The sequence below is a fragment of the Furipterus horrens genome, unplaced genomic scaffold (assembly GCF_987537825.1).
Source record: "Furipterus horrens unplaced genomic scaffold, mFurHor1.1.pri manual_scaffold_3, whole genome shotgun sequence".
Taxonomy (NCBI): Eukaryota; Metazoa; Chordata; class Mammalia; order Chiroptera; family Furipteridae; genus Furipterus; species Furipterus horrens.
Genome location: NW_028327173.1, coordinates 100364834 through 100390844, shown reverse-complemented (window position 1 = coordinate 100390844; position 26011 = coordinate 100364834). Strand labels below are relative to the sequence as shown.

At 34.8% G+C, this 26011-nt stretch overlaps 1 protein-coding gene across 1 annotated transcript in view; it reads left to right on the top strand.

Annotated features, from left to right (window-relative positions):
• Positions 1 to 19824, top strand: part of SLC5A7 (solute carrier family 5 member 7) — a 29131-nt gene extending 9307 nt beyond the window's left edge. The window contains exons 4-8 of the mRNA XM_090271777.1: positions 978 to 1126; positions 9243 to 9386; positions 13160 to 13313; positions 16755 to 16972; positions 18552 to 19824. Of these exons, the coding sequence (XP_090127903.1) occupies positions 978 to 1126; positions 9243 to 9386; positions 13160 to 13313; positions 16755 to 16972; positions 18552 to 19178 (1292 nt within the window). The 3' untranslated portion in view covers positions 19179 to 19824. The remainder of the gene's footprint in view (positions 1 to 977; positions 1127 to 9242; positions 9387 to 13159; positions 13314 to 16754; positions 16973 to 18551) is intronic.
• The last annotated feature ends 6187 nt before the right edge of the window (positions 19825 to 26011 follow it).

The following is a 26011-nucleotide window of genomic DNA, read 5'->3' as shown; positions in this document are numbered from 1 at the left end:
TGATAGTATTGCTTTCATCACTTCATTTAATAATATGAAATATAAATTTGACAGCTTTTGAGAACAATGGGGAAAAGGTTTGTAAAGGCAATCAGTGACTTCAGATATGGCAGCCCAAGGACCACAGTGGTCCAGCTGTCCATACCATCATATCCTTATCAGAAATGCAGACACAAACAAATGGTAAACAAAGTCATAAAGTAAGAAAAACATAAATTTGATTTTGAATTCAAGTTTAAAATTTTGATGGTGAAAACTACTTAAAACCATGATGTTGAAATCTAGTGCTCTTCAACATCGATGTCCTAGGAGCAGAACAGGAATGCTCCAGCAATAAAATAAAATAAAGTAAAATAAATAAAAACAATAAAATAAACTTCAACAAAGTTAAGAGAGAGAAATGTTATAGATGCAATTTATCAATTTTATTTTTTTCTCATACAAAATTGTCTCAAACCTTGGTATTTTATACCATCTGTCATCTAATAAAAGCCAGCAAGGGTCAGAGTTAATGCAAAATAGATTATGAATATTAATTGTAAAGTGTGAAAATGGGTTATCATGCTTATCATAAAGTTATTTTCTCATAGATATGAGTAAATATATTGCATATATTTAATTTTAAGTTGGAGCTTACCATAGTTGGTAGAATTAATATAACTTCTTAGAGTAGAATTAAATTTCATGTATTTCATAGAATTCTGAAATCATATAATACATTTTGCGTGCCCTCACATAAATAAGTTAGCAAAGCACACATTTTTAAATTATAAATAATTTTCAAATATATGCATGTATATGTATATTCAATTTACTGAAATTTAAAATTTTCAATATGAAAATAACTTTAGCTGTCATATTTCATATGACACTGGGACAAATATATGCTGTCACTTAACTTTCAATATGTCTTTGCATAAAAGGTGGATCCATTTGAGTACATTGATCATAGCATTCTCTTGTTTGCATTCTTCTAGGAGCCACCATCAGTGTGATCATTGACATTGATGTGCATGCCTCTGTCATTGTCTCTGCACTCATCGCCACTCTGTACACCCTGGTGGGCGGTCTCTACTCCGTGGCCTACACAGATGTTGTTCAGCTCTTTTGTATTTTCATAGGCCTGGTAAGTGGGGCCATTCACAGACTTTCCCTCCTTCCTTCTCTCCCTCTGTTCCTTCCTCCCTTCCTCCCTCCCTCCCTCTCTTTCTCCCTTTTTTCTTCCTATTTTCCCTTCCTTCCATCCTTCCAACTTCCTCCCTCCCTCCCTTCTTCCCTTATTTAAGTTGTATACCATGAAATAGTAAACTTCTTAATGAATTCATTAAATGAAAATTATAGTTGTTTTGATAGACTTTTCCAGAAAAGTGTTCCCTTGGTTTAATTATTAGAAAAGTCTAAGTCTTTTTTTTCTTCAAGTCTACATTTGATGGAAGCTTATATATGATCTTCCTTGAGGTTTGAAGGTAACACCCTTTCTTCTATGTTCAAATTTAAACTTTGATGCTAACATTGTATTATTCCCTTATTCTTTCCTTATATTAGTGTCAGTTAATCTATAAGATTGCTCATAAGGCATAGGAATTCTCCGCATAGAAATACTGTTTCAATATTAATTCAACATTAATTTAATATTTGGGGTCTAAAAACAAAGAAAAGGCTTAATTATGTAAGGCACTAAATAAATTTATTATATACTGCATATACTTCCTAGGTTAAATTAGGTAATATATTTGTGTTTTATTAAAAAGAAAGTACTCTTCCAGCCAAGATGGAGGCTTAGACGGACATGCTCGGCCTCCCTCTACAACTAGAGAGGAATACAACTACTTCAAAACAAAAGATAACTAGAAATTCCAGAAAATAAAGCTACACGGAAGCCCAACGTATGAAGTTATAAACCAGCAGCGTCCTTTGGGCAGGTAGGAAGAGCGAAAGTGGGTGGTGCTGTTTGCGGTCGCACCAGGGACAGCGGCAGGGAGAACAATCCCAGCGGCAGAGAGAACAATCCCGGATGCAGTCGAACCCTGGCGGCTCGCGACCCCAACTCCGGGAGAAGCAGCCACCACATCGCCTCGAACAGTGAGGCCCAGGGGGGTGGGAGGACGGATCCCGGTCTCCTAGCGGAATAACTGTGTGAATCCATCTTGGACCCCCGCCCCCACACAAACCGCCACAGGGCTGCGAAATAGGTTGCGGATCGCCACTGGTCGCTGGGCAGTGACGACAAAGCACCTGCGAGAAAGGTTGCGGATCAGCGCCGGTCGCTGGGTTGTGACGAGTACACAGGCACTGCCCCCTATAGCCGGCCCAAGAAAACAAAACGCATCTGTCAAAATGAGGCAGACAACTATAGAAATCCCGGTGGCGCAGCTCACCAGGCAACAGATGAAGAACCTGACAGATGAACAAATAAGAAACCTGTCAGAGGCTCAGTTCAGGGCCATTGTTATCAGGTGGCTTACAGAATTAACAAAAGATCTGAAAAAGATGAGAAAGAATTGAAAAACACTCATACTGAAAGGAACAAAACCACATACGAGACAGATGGTGAGGAAATAAAATCCAGAGTTCAAATCAACAAACCAGAACACAAAGAAGGAACAAACAGTCAACCAGTACAGAGAGAAAAAATGGGAAGCAAGGAAAATCATGAGAGGATCAGAAACACCTGGGACAACTATAAAAGGCCCAATATAAGAATCATTGGTTTGCAAGAGAGGGCGAAGAAGATGAACTAGAAATTGAAAAATTAAGTGAAAATATAATAAAGCAGAACTTCCCAAACTTGGGGAAGGAAATAGACTTACAGGTCCAGGAAGCACAGAGAATTCCAAAACAACTGGACCCAGGGAGAACCACTCCAAGACACATTATAATCAAAATGTCAAAAGTTAAAGATAAAGAGAGAATCTTAAAAGCAGCAAGAGAGAAGAAAAGAATCATGTACAAAGGGATCCCAATTAGACTATCAGCTGACTTCTCAAGGGAGACCCTGCAGGCAAGAAGGGACTGGCAAGAAATATTCAAAGTAATGAAAATCCAAAACCTACAACCACGAATACTCTATCCAGCGAAATTGTCATTCAGAATAGAAGGGTAGAGAAAGTGTTTCCAGGACAAAATAAAACTGAAAGAGTTCATTAGATCCAAACCACTGTTATATGAGATGTTAAAGGGACTGGTTTAGAAAAAGGAGGATCAAAACTATGAACACTAAAATGAAAACTGCATCACAAGAAATAACAACAGAAGCTAGGGAATTGAAACAAAGGCAAACTAAACAGGCAACGAGAGTGGAAAAAGAACTATAGGTATGGGGAACATATTGGGGGGAGGTCAGCAGGGAGGGAGATGATATAGGATTTAAGGATCATGGTAGGAGGGAATGGAATAGACAGAGGTTGAGAAGAACTATATGCACAACTAATGGACATGGTCTAAAAGGGGGGGACAACTGGAGGGAGGGGGGCCACCGGGTGGAGGGGAGAAGAGGGAAGGGAAATCGGGACAAATGTAACATTATAATCAATAAAACACATTAAAAAAAAAAGAAAATTGATGCCAGCTGGATAAGAAAAATATAATTAACAATTAAAAAATAAAGTAGAAATTAAAAAATAAATAAATAAAAAGAAAGTACTGTATAATTAGGAGACATGAAATTCCTAGTATTACACTAAAAGCACTTTTGTGTGTTATGATTGCATGTTAGTTAATATTTAAGCTTTGCAGATTAACATCTTAAAATGTGACAATTATAATTATACATAAAATAATATCCAGCACTTAACACAACACCTAAGAAAGTATAAAGAAAATAGAATGTGCACTTTATGCTGGGAGCTGTGAGGGGTTTGTACATGTACATGGTCTCTGTGCAAGGGCCATGGACAGAGTGAGCTCAGACTGCACATTGTAACTCAGGTGATGAAAGCACCATTGCTTCTCCTTGTTTGTTTGTTTGTTTTCTTATCATGAAAAGCTTTGGACTCTTTTAATGTTTACACTAGACATTTAAAAAGGAAAAATGAAGAACGAATTTTGTACTCATTTTTGTTTGTTTTGTTCTTTGCTTTCTAGCCTCTCTAATATACAGGAGGAAAATTTAAAAGAACTAATTACAGTTAGAATTAAGTTCAGTCATTTTATTTATATTTAACAGAATTGTACTCACTCATATTTTAGTTAAATCTAAAAATATTTAACTTGTTCAAGGATGTCTACTTTTCATTCATAAATATCCAAAAGAAAGTAGACAGTGCTGAAATTCTTAATTTTTCTAGCATTATCATAAACTTCCAGAAATAAATATCTTACAGAATGTCAGAGGTAAGTTACTTTGACAATGACAGTTCTCATACAGAATGAATTTAGTATTCTAAGAAACACACCTACAAGGGATGAATCTATTACTTTTGATTTATTGCTTTGTATGAAACCAGAACTTAAAACACATAGGTGCATAGATTATATTTGCTAGTATAAATGTGACAGGGAAAATTATGTAAGAATACACATTACAGAGGTTTTCTACTGCAAAATGTAATTAAATTGATAAGGAATCAAGTTCTGTTTGTTACTACTTAAGGTCCTATTAAATTGATGGAATAAAAGGCCAAATACAGTTTGTTCTCTAAACTTCAAATCATTATACATACCTACATATAAGGGGAGATGCTCCCCACCCCAAAATAGGAATGATCTTGTGGAGGGCAAGCCTCTTATAGTACAGGCCTCCCTCCTCTACGTAAGTGTTCTAGGAACCCATCTGTGTCAGTGTACCAAATGGCATTGTTGTGAGAGGTTGTGTTTGGCTTCAGTGAATTTTTTTCAAAGACTCTTTTAATGTATTTGCCCATTTCATGATGGGTGATTTATGAGTGCATCTTCCCACACTGTGCTGAGTGTTCAGAAGTTTTTGACAAAAAATAGCATGACTCCAATGCTCCATCTTCCTTATTCACCTGATCTTACCTCAAGCAACTGTATTTCCCTTCCCCGAATGCAAAGAATCCTCAAAAGAAAATGTTTTGCTGATGTAGAAGAGGTGAAACAAACAAGAAAACAAAAATGCAACGGTACTAAAAGGCATCAAAATCAATGAGTTCAAAAACTGTTTTGAGCAGTGGAAGAAAAATACCTCCGCAGGTGTAGTGCACCAAATAGAGAGTACTTCAAAGGTGACTGAAGTTTAAACATGTAGAAATAAATATACATCTTTTTATAAATAAATTACAGTTTTTTTGGGTCCCCCTCATATATAATTAAATCAGCTTAGAGCATAAACCATCTCTTTTCAAATTCTCTAATTCTATAAATTTTAAAATCATCCTACAACTGTAAACGTGAGGAGCACATGTTAATTTTTCTTTCTTCTTACTTCTTTCTTTGGCTGTAACTAAAGACTGTTGAATCTGTCTTCAGAGATTTTTTTTTTGTGCTAATATCTTTTAATTTCCAATATCATTACTCAGCTCCAGGACTTTATCTGTGTTATTTGAGTGTCACCTGATTGCTCTTCCTGACTCCTCCCTTTTTCTAAACTCACTCTTCACATCTATGATAATAAAATGGAAAAGAAATTCTGCTAAAATATTTTTTTAAACCAGAGGAAATTTCTCTAACTTACAGTTGCCAACAAAACAAAATACATGTCTTTTAGCTTGCAATTCAAGGCTCTGTCCACTTATCTATATTTATATCTCCCACTTCACTGAATCACCTCCATGCAAGCAAACCTTATAATCCAACACATGTGCACACGCATATGTGCACAAGTACATACACACACACCACCCATATATTCTACTCTTGGCCTTGCTCCACCTAGACTATCTGTCCCTTCTCATCTTTTTTATTCTACCAATTAGGCACTGCACTCACCCTTGGAGCTTTGTTTCATCCACCAGTTTCTCAGTCAAAGCTTTCCTTTTCACTTTAATGAATGGATATCTCTTTCCAATTTAATGAAAACATAAAAAGTTTATATTAACATATATGTTCTCAGATTTAATGTTTTCTCCCCAAAGGTTTCTAGTGATTGCTCCTATAGTTAATATCATTGGAATAATTTAACATAGAAGTAGATAATATGTTACTTTAACCTTTTTTAAAAATACTCACCTGAGGACATTTTTTCATTGCTTTTTACAGAGAGGAGGGGTGGGCAAGAGAGAGAGAGAGAGAGAGAGAGAGAGAGAGAGAGAGAGAGAGAGAGAGAGAGAGAGAGAGAGACAACAATGCAAAAGAGAAATATTGATTACCTCTTGTAGGCTCCCAGACCAAGGATTGAACCGGCAATCTAGGAATGTGCCCTGACTGCAACCTTTGGTATTCAGGATGATGCTCCAACCAACTGCACGACGCCAGCCAGGGCAATTGCTTTAACTTTTTCTAAGTCAGTATTTCATGATGAGAGGTTAGAGAGTTTAAACAGGCTTGTGGCGGTTTTGGTTTTTAGGTTTGAGGTTATGAGATTTAGTTCTAGGGCGATAGTGAATCCTAGTAGTGTTACAAAAAAAGGCTGTGAGTATTAGGTAGGTGGGTATTGTTAGTTGAGGAATGTTTGTGGGAGTGATGCTATTAGAGCCTAGGAAACCGGCAAAAATGGTGCCTGTTATGAGACATTTAATAGGGTTGAGTAATAAGGGATTGTTTTCATTTATTGGTGATATGGTAGGGAAGCGTGGTTGTTTTAGTAATATGAAGAAGATAATTCGGGTGCTGTTTACGGTAGTTAGGGAGGTATCGATTAGAGTTATTAATAGGGCTCAGGCGTTGGTATACGACGTGTTGGTGGCTTCGATAATTAAATTTTTTGAATAGAAGTCTGTTAGGAAGGGTATGCCCATTAAGGCTAGACTTCCAAAAATGAGGGCTGTGGTTGTGATAGGTAGGGTTTTAAATAGGCTCCCTATTTTTCGGATATCTTGTTTGTCGTTGAGACTCTGACTGATTGATCCAGAGCATATGAATAGCACAGCTTTGAAGAATGCATGGGTGCAGATGTGAAGGAATGCTAAATGTGGTTGGTTGATGCCGATAGTTACTATTATCAAACCTAGCTGGCTTGAGGTAGAGAATGTAATGATCTTTTTGATGTCGTTTTGGGTAAGTGCACATATAGCTGTGAATAGGGTTGTTATAGCTCCTAGACATAGTGCTATTGTTTGAATTAAGGGGTTATTTTCTATTAGGGGGTGGAATTGAATAAGTAGGAAAATACCAGCAATGACTATTGTGCTGGAGTGGAGTAGGGCAGAGATGGGTGTTGGGCCTTCTATAGCAGATGGTAGTCATGGGTGTAGTCCAAATTGGGCTGATTTGCCTGTGGCTGCTAGGAGTAGGCCAGCTAGAGGGATGTTGGTATTATTTGGTTGTAGGATGAAGATATGTTGAATTTCTCATGTATTTAGGTTAGTTACAAATCATGCTATTGATAGAATGAAGACAACATCTCCAATGCGGTTGTAGAGAATAGCTTGTAGTGCCGCTGTGCTTGCATCTGTTCGGCCATATCATCAGCTGATTAATAGGAAGGATATGATTCCTACTCCCTCTCAGCCAATGAACAATTGAAATAAATTGTTGGCTGTTACTAGAATTAGCATTGTAATTAAGAATGTTAATAGGTATTTAAAGAATCGTTTGATGTTTGGATTGCTGTGCACATATCATATAGAGAACTCTATAATAGGCCATGTGACAAATAATGCTACTGGTATAAATAATATTGAGAAGTAGTCAAATTTAAAACTCATGGACAATTATATTGTTTGTATGGTAATTCAACTTCATTTAGAGATTATTATTTCTTGGTTGGAATAGATAAATAAGGTGGTAGGAATTAAGCTAATGAAGAAAGAATAGGAGATTATAGTTTTTACATGGTGGGGGTAGTTGGGGTAGTTTCAGTTGTTTATGAGCGTTATTATAATAGGAATAATAGAACTATTAGTGATGTAAATATTAAAGTGTATGATGTATTTATTACTTTTACTTGGAGTTGCACCAATGTTTTTGGCTCCTAAGGCCAACGGATAGCTGTTATCCTTTAAAAGCATGAAAGAGCCACATTTTTAAATATGGAGGCATGAGTTAGCAGTTCTTGCATACTTTTTTGGTAAATAAGAAGGGTTAATTTCTATCTTCAGATTCACAATTTAATGTTTTTGTTAAACTATATTTACAGTAAGTTATGCCTATGATAGTTTTAGGGTTTATAATTAATAGGAGACATGGTAATATGTGTATTGCTATTAGGGTGTTTTCTCATGTATAAGAGGGCTTAATATTGTTGATGTGGTGGGTGTGTTTACCGAGTTGGGTTATAATTAACATATAGAGGGAGTATAATGCTGTGATAATGATGTTAAATCCCATTAAGATTATGGATATATTTGATCATGAGAATGTTGATATGATTACAAATAGCTCTCCGATAAGGTTGATGTTGGAAGGGAGAGCTAGGTTGGTTATGCTTGCTAATAGTCATCAGGTGGCTATTAAGGGTAGAATTGTTTGTAATCCGTGGGCTAGGATTATAGTTTGACTATGGATTCGCTCGTAGTTTGTATTTGCTAGGCAGAAAAGTATTGAGGATGTTAAGCCGTGGGCGATTATTAGTGTTGTTGCTCCTATGTAGCTTCATGGGGTTTGGATAAGAATGGCCACAATAACAAGTGCTATATGGCTTACTGATGAGTAGGTGATAAGAGATTTTAGATCAGTTTGCTGTATGCAAATAGAACTAGTTATAATTATTCTTCATAGGGAGAGTGTTATGAACGGATAGGATATGGAAACTGTTAGTGGTTCTAATAAGATTGTGATTCATAGTTTTAGTAGGACAGCAGCTAGGACTATGGAGCTGGCAATTGGAGCTTCTACATGGGCTTTTGGTAATCAGAGGTGTAGACCATATAGGGGTATTTTTACTAAAAATGCTATTATGCAAGATAACCATAATATGTTGTTAGTTCATGAGTCTGATATAGGTTTGGCTCAAATTTCATTTAGTAAGAAGTTTAATGAGCCTATGGTGTTTTGGAGGAAAGTGAGTGCAATTAGTAATGGGAGAGATCCCATGATCATGATTCCAGGTTCTTCTCTTTCTGAATAAGAGGAACAACTGAGCTGTATGGTTTATGAGGAAAAAAAAAACTAAGTGGCTAAATCTTGCATATATTAAACAGTTAGAAATCATTGCCTAACACTCTGATGTCACTCTTTGATTACAGTGGATCAGCGTCCCTTTCGCATTGTCACACCCTGCAGTTACCAACATTGGGTTCACTGCTATGCACACCAAATACCAGGCTCCTTGGCTGGGGACCATTGAATCATTTGAAGTCTACACCTGGCTTGACAGTTTTCTGTTATTGGTAAGTGGTGTCTTACCTGAGAAATGCAATTTAATTTTTCCCAAAATCAAATGCATTTTCAAGATTTTAATGTTTATGTGTAAATTTTACCTACTGGCTCATGTCCAGTTCTGAATTTACTACTTTCTTTTGGAAGGATGGAGCAATTTACAGACTGTGGTAGATGATGTGTCAAAGTGGAGAGAGCAAGTAAGGCCTTAAAGGGATATCATCCATGGGATTATTTGTGGTGTATACACATTTCCTCTATGCTGTAAATGAAGGACATGTTCCTTCATATACCATGTCCTATCCCCAAATACCTTTCACAACCTGAGAGCTAAGCCATCTGTTTCCTTTTGTACTTTGAATTAGACTTTAAGAGCCAAATTCTTCTGAAATAATTAACTCAGTCTCTACATAGCAAGTAAATTAGTGGTGCCCTAGGCCATAAATATATGAGATAAATTGGAAAATGCATCCTTAGGAAATAAGCCCTGAGCAGTCAGAGGTGGCTTGGGAATGAGAAGAACCTCAGGGCAGAGGTGCTGGCAGTGGGATGTGGGCACAGGAGAAATAAAAGCAGATTGCAGGTTGATGGAAGAGTGAAAAACCTAAAGAACCTGCCACATTTTGTGATTTTGCTAATTGTAGAGATATTTATAAAATAAAACACTGCCCTGGCCTGGGTAGCTTAGTTGGTTGAAGCTTCTTCCTGTAACTGAAAGATTGTGAGTTCAATTTCTGACCAAGGCATGTGCCTAGGTTATGGATTCAATCTCCTGACCAGGCAAGTAGAATCTCTAGTCTGGGCATGTTCGGGAGGCAACCAATCCATGCGTCTCTCTCACACCGACATTTCTCTCTCTCTCTTCTTCTCTCTCTAAAAACAATGGGAAAAAAAAATAACTCTTCAGGTGAGGATAAGAGATAAATGAATAAATAAACTAATTAATTAAAACACTTAATTTTCATATCAAAATCAAGGAAAAATTGTTTGTTTTTCTTCTTTAGAGTGTTCACAATATGTTGTGATTATTGTACTTGGTGTTTGTGGCACTTTGCTAAATTTTAGCACTGAAATGATATCTATCTCACTAAAGAATTTCCTGTGGTGGTAAGGAGTCTTTTTTTCCCAAGGATTTTAAAAAATGTATCAGCTGAAATTATTCTTGAGTGATTTACAATTTTGAGTTTAATGGAGAAAGGGATCAAACATTATTTGTATATGTAATTGTACCTGCATGACAGATATATTTATGACATATGGAGGTGATGTTGGACTTAGAATAAATTAGGTAATTTGTTAATAATCACACAATTATCTGAGCTAGAGATTGAAATAGAGAAGAATCAAAATCCAAAAGTCCTTTTATCTACACCACATGTTCCTCAGATTTACTAAATTTTTAAGATAAAACATAATATCCAATGATCGCTAAAGTTGTTCCATGTCATAAAGTTATATGACTAAGTCATGTTAATTTTTTAAATTGTAGAATAAGTTGAAATGAAATAATAGATGTTGATTGAATAAATGAATAACTATAGAAGTAAGCCTGGGAATATTTCACCAATGATCTTTGATCTTCTAGTTGTCTCTCTGATCTCCCAATTGTCATATAAATGACTTGTCCAGTCTTGTGCATGATACCTTCAAGGTATCACTCAATCCCATTCTTAATATGCCCACTGTCCCTGCATTAGCAAGAGATTAGGCTGAAAGCTCTCCTCACCTGGCCTATTGTGATAGCCCATCAGTGGTCTCCCTGAAGTCAGCAAACATATCTCTCACTCCTCCAAGCCCATTTTGCACCTTGCCATCAGAATTTCTGTTTGTCAGGTTAAGTCAGAGTTTATCCTACTTGTGACCTAAATGTCCATAAATATTAGTGCATAAATTATTGTATATTGATTCATATAGTCATTGATATTATTGAACAATATTCATTTACAGGGAAGAGATTAGTGATATACTGATTTAAAAGTTGCAAAACAAAAGGAAAAGCTTGGAAAGAATATAGACCTGAGGCATGGGATAACAAATTTTAGAATTTCTTGTTTAACTTTCTTTTTACTTTTGAACATGTATGGTTTTTATAAGAAGAGAATTATTCTGGAATCAATATGCGATAGGCATTCTGACTGGCACAGATGTGACAATGATAAACAAGATAGCTATCCCAGAATTTAGAGCCCAGGGAGAAAGACAATCAATTAAAGAATCAATTTTAATACATTGTGATATGGGAAGCTCATTCATCTGTTCACACATTAATATAGTATATATTTATGAAACACCAGCTCTAAGCCAGTCACAGGAATGTGGCAGTAATGAAGGGGAAGGTATTTTCCCAGAATCCTCTCTTGCCATTCCCATACACCCTGACTTCTAGTTATACAAAATACATATTGTTCTCATAACTGCTTTGTTGTTCTTTTTCTATCTTTTTCTATTGGATTCTCTGCAGGTACTCTCTTCTCTCTTCATCTCCATCTAATGACACCCTCTCAGTGCTTAAGGACTTTTTCAAATATCATTTCTGTAGGTTTTCCTGATTATAAAGCAGTGTCCTTCCTCACATGTTTCCACCCCTCCTGGTACCTCTAAATTATTCATTGCTTTTCACTTTTGTTCCCATACATACCTTTTTATAGCATGCAACACATTATGCAATACAGTAGTTTTATTTCTCCAAAATTATTTCACTGGATAGCCTCAATATGAATTTTAAGTACACTCCCAATGTAGGTACAGGTAATTATAACTTGTTTATATATACTTTCTAATATACTATGTAAATAATTTCATAAAACAACCATATATACCATTCAAATATGAGGTAAAATGAATATAAATAAAAATTCTGAGGAGCCTTACTGTGTTGTTTTGAGAACTCTACATGTGCCCCTTTGGAAAACACTGTGATGCATTGATTCTCCCAGGGAACAGAGAACCCAGAGCAAGAACAAGTTCTTATTCATCTTTGTGCTCTGACAACCATTACCTTGCCTGGCACATATTGGAGTCCAGAAATATTCATTGGGTTATATTGATTCAGATTTAAAAACTCCATATTTTCAGAATCTTAATTTTTTGAGACAATTCTGTGATGATTGGGACAGACCTCTACATAAGAACTAATAGGCTTCTGGGTAATTATAATGCAGCTTAAAGTAGGTAAATTTAGGAAAGGACCATCATGCAATTATGAAGGAAAAGAACTTAAGGGAATTCTGCACAATTATAAATATGACAATAACACAATGAAAGCAGTTGAACTCACAGCTATCAACAATGGAATCTAAAAAATAAAAACAAAATCCAACTAAGCAAACCAGAATAGGAACAGAACCATAGGTATAGGGATCATTTGGAGCGTTATCACCTGGGAGGGAGAAGGGGGAGCAATGGGGAAATGGTGCAGGGATTAAGAAGCGTAATTGGCTGGTACAAAGGACAGGGGGAAGTTAAGAATAATATAGAAAAGAATGAAGCCAAAGAACTTATATTCATGACCCATGGACTTGAACTAAGGGGGGTATTGGTAAAGGGAAGCTGGGTACTGAGTGGAGGGGAGCAAAGGGACAAAAATTGGGACTACTGTAACAACATAATAAAATATACTTAAAAAATAGAAAGCAATTGAGATGTGTGGCACATAAGACCATTTTCTTCACATCAAAGATGTACATACACTTATTCTGAAGGTGATTGTAAAAAAAAAGTTAAAAAAACATAATACATGTTATTTGCTTCCAATTTATTGTGAGTCCCTGTGGTTCTCATGCAGATGCTGGGTGGAATCCCATGGCAAGCCTACTTTCAGAGGGTCCTCTCCTCATCCTCAGCCACCTATGCTCAGGTGCTGTCCTTCCTGGCAGCTTTTGGATGCCTGGTGATGGCTCTACCAGCCATACTCATTGGGGCCATTGGAGCATCAACAGGTAACTCTCTTGCAGCTTCACCAATCAGCCCACTCAGATTTTACCAAAATTAACAATGACCACAACTCCTCTCCCTCTCCCTCTTTCTTCCCCCCCAAACTGGAATTTATTTATTTTAAAATTGTGTGTTTATTCTTACATGGTTAAGCTTTAGTCACCTTCAAAATACTCTCCTTTTGATGCAATGCACCTATTGAGATTTTTTTTTTCATTGCTCGAAACAGTTTCTGAACTCATCAATTTTGATGCCTTTTAGTGTTTCTGCAGTTTTCTGTTTCAACTCTTCCACATCAGCAAAACATTTCCCATTGAGGAATTTTTTCATCCAGGGAAACCAAAGCAAAAGTCACTCAGGGTGAGACAGAGTGAATAGGGAGTGTGGAACACAGGGCATCATGCAGTTTTTGGTTAGAAACTGTTGAACACGCAGTGCAATGTGGGCAGCTGTGCTCATAAATCATGGGCAAATGAACTGAGAGAGTCTTCAAAAAATTTTACTGAAGCTGAATGTAGCCTCTTACAACAACGCTAGCTGGTACACTGATATAGATGGGTTCCTAGAACACTCACCTAGTGGGTAAGACTGTACTACAAGGGACCCGCCCTCCAGAATACAATTCCATATTTTTGGGGGGTCCCCTAATATACCTTTGCTATAGTGTTCAACAAATTGCATTTTACATTTGTGGTCTCCAAACATTTTTCCACTGCTCACCCCACCAATAAAATATTTATAAGAATCTTCTCCCTGAGTGTTGTTATATGTATCAACAGTGTATTTGTAATCCTGTCAGCAGTGGTTCTCAACAAAGGTGCACACGTTAACATCATGCAGGGAGAAGAGAGACTCCATAAAAAAATAGCTATTTCTCTCTTAGCCCATAAGGATTTTATTTTTATAATCTAAGATAGATCCAGTGACCAGTGTTTTTTTCAAGTCCCTTTGATGAGTCAAAGTGCAGCCAAAGTCGAGAGTCACCAGCTAAAAAGAAGTTTACCTGCTATTATCATGACCACTTTAAACTTGAGTTTCCTGCTTTTCCTTTCCAATAGTTTGTTAGTTAAGATTTCCTTTTTGGAAAAATCAATCAAAAGTGTGTAAAGATAAACTAAGGCACTAAGTCACTTAGAGAATAACTTACTCAAAATTGGTACAAAGAACATTAAAAAATACCTGGCAACATCTACAAGTTAGCCTCTATCTAGAACATTTTAAAATTCTCATCCTTGATTGAACATATTGACTACGCCTGAACCTTATGTTGTCATGTTATACAACTTTTGAGTATTTCATGCAAATATGTCACATTAACCCAAATTTAAAGAAGTCCTCTAGGTTTTGCTAATTAAAACAGATTAAAGAAGATGACCTTTCACTCTGTTGTCTTTTGTAAAGATTACCCAGGATAAAACTTACATGACCATTTTGACTTTCAATTAATAACTTATTGGATTATTTAATTTTGAAGAGAGCAGTTATGGTTTGTATTGTACACTCTCTAGCCCAATTGTTCATCCATGGCATAAATAACACTTAAAAAGATGTCTGACAATGGTGATCACATGGCTTTAAATGAAAGATAGCATTTATGTCACAATCAGAAGACAGATCTGGGCATTAGTGTGTGTGTGTGTGTGTATGTGTTGTAGGACAATAGACTGAAAAACATGTAAAAGTTATCTTTTTATTGGATTAAGTACACATTTTGGTGGTTGTTATTTTTGGTGTCATAGCATCTCAGTTAATGCTATATAATTGGCTTCATCAAATCATTGTTTGAACAATTGTAATGGAGAATGGGGGGAGGGCGGGATGGTAATATCCAAGGGAAAAGACTCCTATTTGTTCCTTAATCATGATATTACAAAAGTTCAATAAATTGAAAAAGGAACTATACTAACTTACATATAAAGAATCTATTGTATTTTTTAGCATGTGCTAGTACAATAGTCGCCCCTTTATCCACTGTTGATACATCTCAAGACCCTCAATGAATGTCTGAAATTGAAGATAGTACCAAACCTTATACAGGCTCTGCAACTTCAAGCAAATCACCATGTAATGAAATCTATTTTACCATAGGCTAATTGATAACAAGAATTAGGCTCCTATGGTATCTTAACAACAATATAACAAAACAACATTATTTGAGGATCTGTTGTATATACTATGTTTTATTCTATTCTTATATACCTATGATAAAGTTTAACATACATTAGGCATAGTAATATATTAATAACAATAACTAATAATAAAATAGAACAATCATAAAAATATACTGTAATAAAAGTTATGTGAATGTGTTTTATATCTCTCTCAAAATATCTTATTTTACAGTACTTATTCTTTTTCTTGTGATGATGGCTGATGACACAAAGCCTAGAATAATGAGATGAAGTGAGATGAATGGTGTAGGCATTGTGACATTGCATACAGGTTACTTAAACACAAGCACCGTGATGCCATGACAGCCACTAAGTGATTAATGGGTGGGGAGCATATACAGCATGGATATATCCCTGATCAGATAGGGCAGGACAATATCAGACTGCATCACACTACTCAAAATGTGGTGCAATTTAAAATTTATAAATTGTTTATTTTGGGAATTTTCTATTTTCAGACTGCAGTTGACCACAAGTAACTGAAACCATGGAAAGCAAAAACACAGATGGGGGACTACTGTATAATTAAATATTAAAGAAGCTATCCAAAGATAAACTTATGTTTCAAGTCCTTGTACCATAGAGTCCAAAAATATTCTTAAAATTTCAACCTCATACTTGCACATTGTACTCAAAAAAGTCTTTCCTTTATCTGTCATAGTTCCTATTTCCTGTAAGTGAAAGTTGATGCAAAAAGGAATTTAATAGGGATGAAGTAGTGCTGTGAAAGCTCCAAAACCAACTTTATATACAGAAAGGGTATGAGTGACAATAGATCCAATATTGTCTTCATCCATTTATGCATTTGTAACTGAGGACTAAGGAATGAAACATTGAGTGTCTGCTCACATCTTCAAATGGTTGAAGAAAAAATCTATGATTCAGCTTAATATTTTTCTATGATTCTGTGCAATGGATTGGCACCATTGCAGAAGATTTAGGTAGATAGATAATAGATAGAGGATAGATGATAGGTAGCTAGCTAGCTAGATAGCTCACCACCATATTCTCTGCAGGTGCTGTAAATAAGATCAAGTGTAACCAAAACCCATTAGAGGCCAGGACCTATAAGATAATTTCACCTGACCAGTCATGGACTTCTCCCCTAATTAGACTAACATACCTAGTTAGAGTAATTAGATTTCTTAGCTAATAAGGCTAATTCATACATTCTGAATTTATTTCAAAAACTGCCTAGTAAATAGGATGACTCCAGACTGATAAAGAACATATGACTCTTTGGTGGTTGCTATGTTTTTTGTTTCTATTCAACAGACTGGAACCAGACAGCATATGGGTTTCCAGATCCTAAAAGTAATGAAGAAGCAGACATGATTTTACCAATTGTTCTGCAGTATCTCTGCCCTGTATACATTTCTTTCTTTGGTCTTGGTGCAGTTTCTGCTGCTGTCATGTCATCAGCAGATTCTTCTATCTTATCAGCAAGTTCAATGTTTGCTCGCAACATCTACCAGCTTTCATTCAGACAAAATGTAAGAGCATTTTTTCAAATGTTACATTATTATTGTTGTTGTCTTTGTCAGTGTATTTATTGTATATGTAGTATTATATACTTATTAATATTATATATTAAATTTGACCCTACTTTGATTAAGCAGACATTAAATAATGATGAATTTTACTTATGATCTGTACGAATGTTTTTAACGTATGCTATCATTCATGTTAATACAGAAGAAAAAAAGGAATGTAACTATTTTCCAAAAGGTATAATCATATTACTATAATTTAAACTCTCACCTCTCTAATGAAAGAATAATGAAACCTAAAATATCTTAGAAAAACTTTGAGTTTCATTAAATATGATAAGAAACTTGAGAACTCTAGTGGAAGCAGAACATGGTAAATTATTTCATGGGTATTTGTTCACATCTGTCCTACTCTTCACTTGACCCTCAAGTCCACCTTTGTCTGCAAACAGCCTCCCAATTTGATTTTCCTATTCTGTTAAGTGACTGCAGAATAGCATGCTGTTGTGGGCTACTGAAAGCTTAAGACCCCTCTCCACCTTCTACCTTGAATAAAACTTTGTCTTTCTCTAAATTTCCCAGGTCATAATTAACAAAATGGCTCCATTTGTTTTTTAAGATGGTTAGTTTGAAATTTGACAGGACTCCTATGGAGAGAGGTGGCATGTTTTATTCTTGCTTCCTTTGCCACATAAAAACTATTTCTTTATATGTAAAGTATACAACACCCCCCTTGCATTATTATTCTTCTATAAAAACATGTTAGCTCATCTCACCTCTGCCCTGCACTGTCAAGAAAAGGTGCAGATGGTCTATGCATATGGTACTCAGAAACCCTTCCCAAAGGTCCTCCAGGAAGGCCACCTAGAATGCTTGCTTCATATGCTATGGTTTAGGTTGGTTTTGCCCATAGATGAGCCATTTGAAACCAGGGAATTCTTTTGTTTTCCTCATTTTAAAAATTTTATTGTTGTTCAATTATAGTTGTTTCAATTTTCTCCCCATTGCTCTCCCCTGTTCTGCCCACCCCTGACTCTCGTAGTCTGTCTTCACCGTGTTGTTCCTGTCCATGGGTTCTTTATACTTGTTCCTTGATGAGACCATTCCCCTTGCTTCCTCTTTTATTCCCCTTCTCCCATCCCACTGGTTGCTGCTGTCAGTCTGTACCTTATTTCCATGTCAGTAGTTCTATTTTGCTCATTTGTTTTGTTCATAAGGTTCCACTTATAGGTGAAATCATATGGTATTTGTCTTTCATCACCTGGCTTATTTCAATTAGCATAATACTCTCCACTTCCACCCATGCTGTCACGAAGGGTAGGAGTTTTTTCTTTCTGCTGTGTAGTTTCCCGTTGTGTAAATGTACCAGAGTTTTTCAATTTACTCATTTACTGAAGGCCACGTAGGCTATTGCCAGCACTTGGCTATTGTAAAGAACGCTGCTATGAACATTGCGTTGCATAGGTTCTTTTGAACAGGGAATTCTTTTGACTAGCTTTAAAGCACAGAAATGCATTTCATGCTTCACCTGAATGAGCCAATACATTGTGCAAAAAGCTGACACTGTGGCAATTTCTTGCAGGCATCAGACAAGGAAGTCGTTTGGGTTATGCGAATCACTGTGTTTGTGTTTGGAGCATCTGCAACAGCTATGGCATTGCTAACAAAGACCGTGTACGGGCTCTGGTACCTCAGCTCGGACCTCGTTTACATCATCATCTTTCCGCAGCTGCTTAGTGTGCTCTTCGTCAAAGGGACCAATACATATGGAGCTGTGGCAGGTTATGTTTCTGGCCTTTTCCTAAGAATAACTGGTGGGGAGCCATATCTCTACCTGCAGCCCTTGATCTTTTACCCTGGTTATTACTCTGATAAGAATGGCATATACAATCAGAGGTTCCCATTTAAAACTCTTGCCATGGTTTCCTCATTCTTATCCAACATTGGCATTTCTTATCTAGCCAAATACCTATTTGAAAGTGGAACCTTGCCACCAAAGTTAGATGTGTTTGATGCTGTTGTCGCAAGGCACAGTGAAGAAAACATGGATAAGACAATTCTGGTCAAAAATGAAAATATTAAATTAGATGAACTTGCACCTGTGAAGCCCCGACAGAGCATAACTCTCAGCTCAACTTTCACCAATAAAGAGGCCTTCCTTAACATGGACTCCAGCCCAGAAGGGTCTGGTACTGAAGATAATTTATAATCACCCATCTAAATAAAATACTGCTTTCTCAAACAGGGATCTAGAGCAGGCTATTGCTGGAAGGATGGTGTGCAGCATATAAAAATATATTTAAAAAATAACATTCATGAGGACAAAAATCTATATAAAAGTGCAAGTGTATAAATATAAGCCAAGCTAGGAGTACCTAGGAGAGCAGCAGCTCTCTTTCTCCTTGCTATTCTCATCCTCATTTAGTTTGATCCTAGACAATTTTACAAAGTGTTTAAAAATCAGTTAAAGCCCCACCCAAGGAACAGAGGGCCAAACAGAGTATGTTTATTATGAAAAAGGAAGTAGAAATGAAGGAGCTGAGGAAATTTTGTCACCTTGATCCAGAACTTGTTTGCTAGTGCACTGGTGAGTGAAGTTTAATTGCCACTCTGAAACTATGAGAATAACTCACCATTACACCAATGAATGGTGCAATGAATTAACCAGCTGATTTCCTTGATATGATGATGGACCCCTTAATTTGTGTTCTTAACTGTAACACATGTTGAATATGCATTTTTTCTTTTAGCAGTGGCATGTATTATTCTGATCATAGGTAAAGCAAACACACACAAAAATTGTATGGTGAACTCTTTATGTGCAATGCAATAAAAAAATAGAATCCATGTTTGTAGAGGAGCTTTGGGCTTCTTTGAGTGAGTCTGCAATTACCACATGCATTGAGGAGAATACCTGGAGCATGGAAGACATAATTATTGGGTAACTTTAAAGCAATATACCAACAAGGTCATTAAGAAGAAATAACAGGAAAAACAATACATTTTATCTTTATCTGAAGCTTATAAAGTTCTCATTCATGATTAAAGAAGTAATGCCTTTGCTTATGATCTAAGTTAATAGTGGAAATTGAGCCATATGTAAGATGAGATAGCTTCATAGCACCAGTTAAGGTTAATGGTAGACAATGCACATCTTGGTAGGAGCAAAATTGAAAAAACAAAACCCACTCTAGTTTGTTTGTTTACTTATGTATTTATTTTAACTTTATTTTCAATTATAGTTTATGTTTAACATTATTTTGTATGATTTTCAGGTGTGAAGCAGTGTTTAGACAATCACTTACTTTTCAAAGTGATCCCCACAATATTTCAAGTACCCACCTGGCACCATACAGTTACTACAATATTATTTACTTTATTCCATATGTTGTACTTTACATCCCCATCACTTTCTGTAACTACCCATTTGTACTTTTTAATTCCTTCACCTTTATTAATGAGGATAATTTATTGTTAAGAGAGTGACAGCTGTGGTGGGGGTATGGTTGGGGGCAAGGTGAAAGAGGAAAAGGATTAAGCAAAAGAAAAAAGTTCATAGATACAGACATCAGTATGGTGATTACCAGGAGAAAATGGGAGTGGAACAGGTGGAAGAGTGTAAAGGGGTGATAAGTGGTGACAGAAGGGACTAGACTTTGGGTGGTGAATACACAATACAAAATACAAATGATGTATCATAGAATTCTGCACTTGAAAACTATATAAATTTATTAACTAATGTCACCCCAATAAATTCAATAAAAATGTATTTTAAAAAGTTATTATGTGACACTTTTTTATATAAGTTGTTCTTAGGCACTGAACAAATCACCATTACAAAAAGTATATAATGAATTTTAAAATGTAGAAGAAAGCATAAAGTAAAAATAAGTTCTAGAGGGAAGAAGCCATCAATTTTAACATTTGGTATCTACATAACTTTTATAAAATGAGTCATTAAATATTATTTTTCTCCTTTTCTAGAGTTAAAAAATATGTAACTGTATGTATAGATATGTAATGGTTTGTATCCATTTTAGAATTTTAAATGCTTTCCCACCAGTTACAAAATAGAAATAACTGGAGCTACATGTAAAGAAGAATAAACAGATGAACTAAAAAATCATCTGAGCATTTGATCCAATAAAGAAAGGCAATCTGAATTATACAAATGAAATCACTTTTTCTAAAAGAATTTTTGTGTGTGTGTGATTCATAGACAAAGTGAAGTTAATTCAGTGTTTGACATTATGTATAAAAGTTGTGACTGAAAAGCTATATTTCCTTTTTTTAATTATACTGTCCAAAAGCATCAAATTATATATTTTTGTTATTAAACATGAATTAAATTTTCAGGATAATTTTTAAGATATAAAATTTTACATGTCATAACATCCCATATTTTTAATGCTTTATCAAAACTTGAGGGTGAATATGATATTGCACTCAGAATCTTTACAGGACATTATCCATACCTAAATGAAAAGAGAATTATTTTTACTCATTTATTTGCTCAGAATCTACTCTATACCCAGTGCCCTCTGTATCACTGGGAAGGAGCACATTTTTGGAACCAGCAAGGGTGCATGTCCTAAGATTCTTAGACATGGAATGAAAGAAGAGCCAGGGGCAGGAAACATATTAAAGAAAAACTACAGAGGTGAAATCATTTGACATGTAAAAGTGATTAATTGATGGGGAATAATGTTTCTGGCAAACAGATACTTCAGGTGTGCCCTGCTTTCTAGCACACTACCTGAATCACATTTTTATCTACTCTATCACCATATGTTTTTGTTTCAACCTATTTAGGCTTGTGCGTTCACAGAAAAAACATTATAACAGTGTAAAACAGGGGAGTCTGCTCTCTTTACATACATTCTATTTTACAGTTTTCTTAGGCAACAATTGTTCAAGTAAGTAACTATATTAAGTTTGGGGAAAAAGTATAAATATTAAGAGTAAAAATTTCATTTATTTTGTAATAGTAGAAAGATGGAGAGGAAATAGTTTGCTTTATTTAAAATATTAAAAACTAGGTAACTTATTTTAGTTAATGTATAATGTTCTATTTTTATTAAACCCATTATTTTTTATCTACTCTCAAACTAGATATATTAAAAAGAACTAGGTGAGTACAAAATCCACTAATAAATAAGCTAAGTATTAGCAAGATTATATTTTAAGAAACAATAATAGTTGAAGATCAGAAGGAATAAAACAACGATTGCAGGGTCTTTATTTAGATGCCTTCATACACAAATGTCCCCAGTTTTCAAGGAAGAAATAGAGTTGTGAAGTGTAGAAGATGACGCTTTATGCTCCTTACTTGCAGTGTTTTAACATCACAGGTAATGCAAACAGCTTTGTATGCTTCCAGCTTTGTTCACTTGACCTAATTTTCAAAAACCCATTCTCAATGAAGATAAAGCAACAGAAAACATTTAGACACTGGCTACATTAACCTTTTGAGGCAATACTTGTGCAATAAAGCATTAGAATAAAACACTTTATTTTCATACTTTTGCAATAATTATAGTATGTTCATTGGCTAATTTTAGTGTATGTTTCACATGTTTTTTTAAAACATCAAACCTGTAGTAGGACTGTAGAGTGAACAACAAGCTTTCAAACACTCAATATCAAAACCCAACTTTTTTGCTACACTTTTAGTAATGAATTTTATGTGAATATGAAATGAATGTGAGCTTAAAATAAGTGACTCTAATGTAATGGCTCTTAGCTTTTTTATTTGGAAATAATTAATTAGTATTGTGTCTTAAAGATAAATTGAGAGACTTTTTCTTTTCATCCATCAAAAAAATTTACTCTCATATAATGTGTCACTTATTGTAAATTTGTTATTGAACCAGATACATATAATGATTGTAAACATATAGTTTTTTTCTGTCAAAATATATAAATCATGCTTAAAATAAGTAAGTTTGCAACTACACATGTAAATGTTTTAAATGTAATGGTTCTGTATTAAATTTTGCTGTTGAAATTCAGGATATCCTTGTCTAGGTTTGGCTTTTTGGGGTCCTCTTTTAAAACAAATATAAATGGTGCTTCAAGACGAGTATACAATGGAATTAAAATAAACCATCTAATTAATGGAATTTCCACAAATGGAAAATGGAAATGTTGCACCTGCATAAATCTTGGAGGAATATATGCTATCATATCTCAAAAAAATGTGAATTACTTTTCTTGGAAAAGAAGTTTCACCACTATTCATAGATCATTCTTTAAATCAAAGAAGTCAATACACATAATATCTATGCCACTAATATCAAGAAAAATCTGATGTTACAAACCAAATAGCTGCCTGATAATTGTTGATTTAGTATATATAATCACTAAATGACAAACTGGTTCTCATTATACTCTATGTACTTCATATCTCTTACCAACCTCTCAGGATGTTCTTAAAAGTGTAATTATATATACTCTCAGATGAACTTTACCCTCTTACACCTTAATCATAAACATTTGTGTCTTTGGGTGTAAATAGGGTATAGGGATCTAGAGTAAACTTAGGGATGAATGAAGAAAAGAATAAGTAGTTGTGGCAAGAAATGTCACACCAATTATCTTCCATTATAAACACATTTCTGGAGAGCAAATATTTTTGTTTTATCACAAATCTGTACTATTGGGGGAATTATTAGGAGCTAGAAAAAAGTGTATAAAATATGATATTGTAGCCTGGGTATTCTTTTCTTATTTTAACCATTGTGTTTAGAGAATTTAATTTGATTATTAGCATCTTCCTAAGACATATTCTGAGAGAGATCCAGAGAGCTACAGGATAATGATAAATGAGTATATTTCATTTTTAATGCAATCACCTCCCAAAAGAATCCCAGAACAATAAAAAGAGCCATCTCATATTATTTAATGTTTCTAAAACCAAAGAGTACATGGTAATTTTGTTTTGACTTTTAGTTGAAAACTATGGTTAACTATTTTTAAAAAGTACTCCATTGCATTATGTATTTTGAAGTAAAAATGCTGTGTTGATTGATTAATTTTTTCTCTAGAAGTAGTTATAAACATAAACCACATAGGACTTAAGACAATGATAGAGTTAGAGTAGAAGGCATTAATAACAGGAATAACTGAAAACAGCCCCTGATAATGCTACACAAAGCAGCCAATGTTATCCATAGCACAAGAATGGCTCTAAGAACCAGACTCACTGGCTCTTGACATAAAATGGATGTAGCTGGGAGAATTATTGACTCTTTCTGGATCTCTGTTTAATTGATTTAAGGATCTGATTGGATCATCTTTAAGGTTTTTAACATCTCTCAATTTTGATTATACCCTTAGTTGGAAACTTATTTAGAGAATTGTAGCATAACCCACTAGATAGTAGATTAAAGTAGGATATACAGTAAGACACATATGGCTTCAAATAACACTGCCTCAAATTGAAGGTCTCAACAGTCATATGATCTTAGCCAAGTCACTTAACATCTGGAGCCTCAGTTTTCCAAATGAAGATTGCATTTATTATTAAGCTGAAATAATATGGTACACAAAAGGCTAGATGGTACAATACACTTAAGTGTAAATATATAGAACAATAAATACAGCTTTATAACTGGGAAAATTATGACTAACCATATCTAGGTATTTTAAGAAATGATTTTGACTTTAAATCTTGTCATTTTAAACTAGGAATAAGCATGGATTCCAAATTAGGGATACAGAAAAAGGAGTCAGGCTTTAAAATATATTTAGCTATAGATCATATTTGCTTTATTTGGCTTTTCAAGGACCTAATTTAACAGAATTTTATTGCTGCTCTGCATGCACCCAAATTGTGGTCCATGTATGAATATGAGCTTAACTAGGAGTGACTAAGTCTACAGAAAAGATTGCCTTATTATCCATAGTGGAATATTCAGGATATACCACCTACCAAGAGTACTTTGTGCTGAGAGTAAGGAACAAAAAGTATATGGGAGGTTTGCAGGTTTTGAAAAGTTAGTAAAATATCTTTTAGTTGCTTTGTAGATTTCTGATAATTCCATTAAAAAACATCATATGATTCAAACAATTTTTAAAAGATAAAAGGCATAGGAGATTGAAAAATCAAATTTCATTTGAAAACCACCAAAAGTTAGTCTTCAAAGCCCGTAATTGTATATTTTGGTGTGGGAGTGGGGAACAAGTGCTGATGGATGCAAATACAAATTAAAATTTAAAAACATCAAAGTAAAGAAATCATTGCAAACCATATTACTCTAAATAGGTTAAAATGTCCCGGGCATAGTTGTCCCATGGGCACAAAATACAAACCATGACTTAAGTGCAGGGAACAATCTGGGTTGAATCCATGCAAAACAGTTGCAGTGCCAACCACATTTGTTTGTGTTCACAGAGTTTGAATAACCTCAATGGATGCAATAGGATCTATTTTCTGTTAATCAACATTAAGTTGAAATGTAGCCCTCAGAAAAAAATCTAACCTATATAGGCTTCCATTTTATAAAAACATCCTTTTTATTTTATTAATTTTTAGGGTAAAGTTTTTATTAAATAAATAAAACTATGCTTAGTAAATATTTTCCATATTTCATTTTTCAGAAAGAACTATAATGCTCCAGAAAGGCAGTTTACACGAATTTTCAAAACATAATATAAAATAAAAATATCTCTTCAACTGTAATAGAATAATAAATAAAATATATTTTAAAAATAAATTGCTGGGGGAGGGAGATGCTGGGTGGAGGGGAGCAAAGGGGAGCAAATTGGAACTGTTGTAACAATATAATCAATAAAAAACATTAAAAAATATAAAAAAATAAAAATATCTCTTTATGGCATCATACATATTATATTCTATTTTTAATACCTTTTACACCTATTATCTACAAAGCAATTCTGAGATTACTGTTATTCAGATATATGACTAAAAATTAAAATTAACTTCAGTTGACTCTACTTTCTAATTTGACAAAAAAAAATTAGAGACTTAAGTCATAAGTAAAAGCAAGTTATCAAAATTAATGTTGATCATCCATTAGA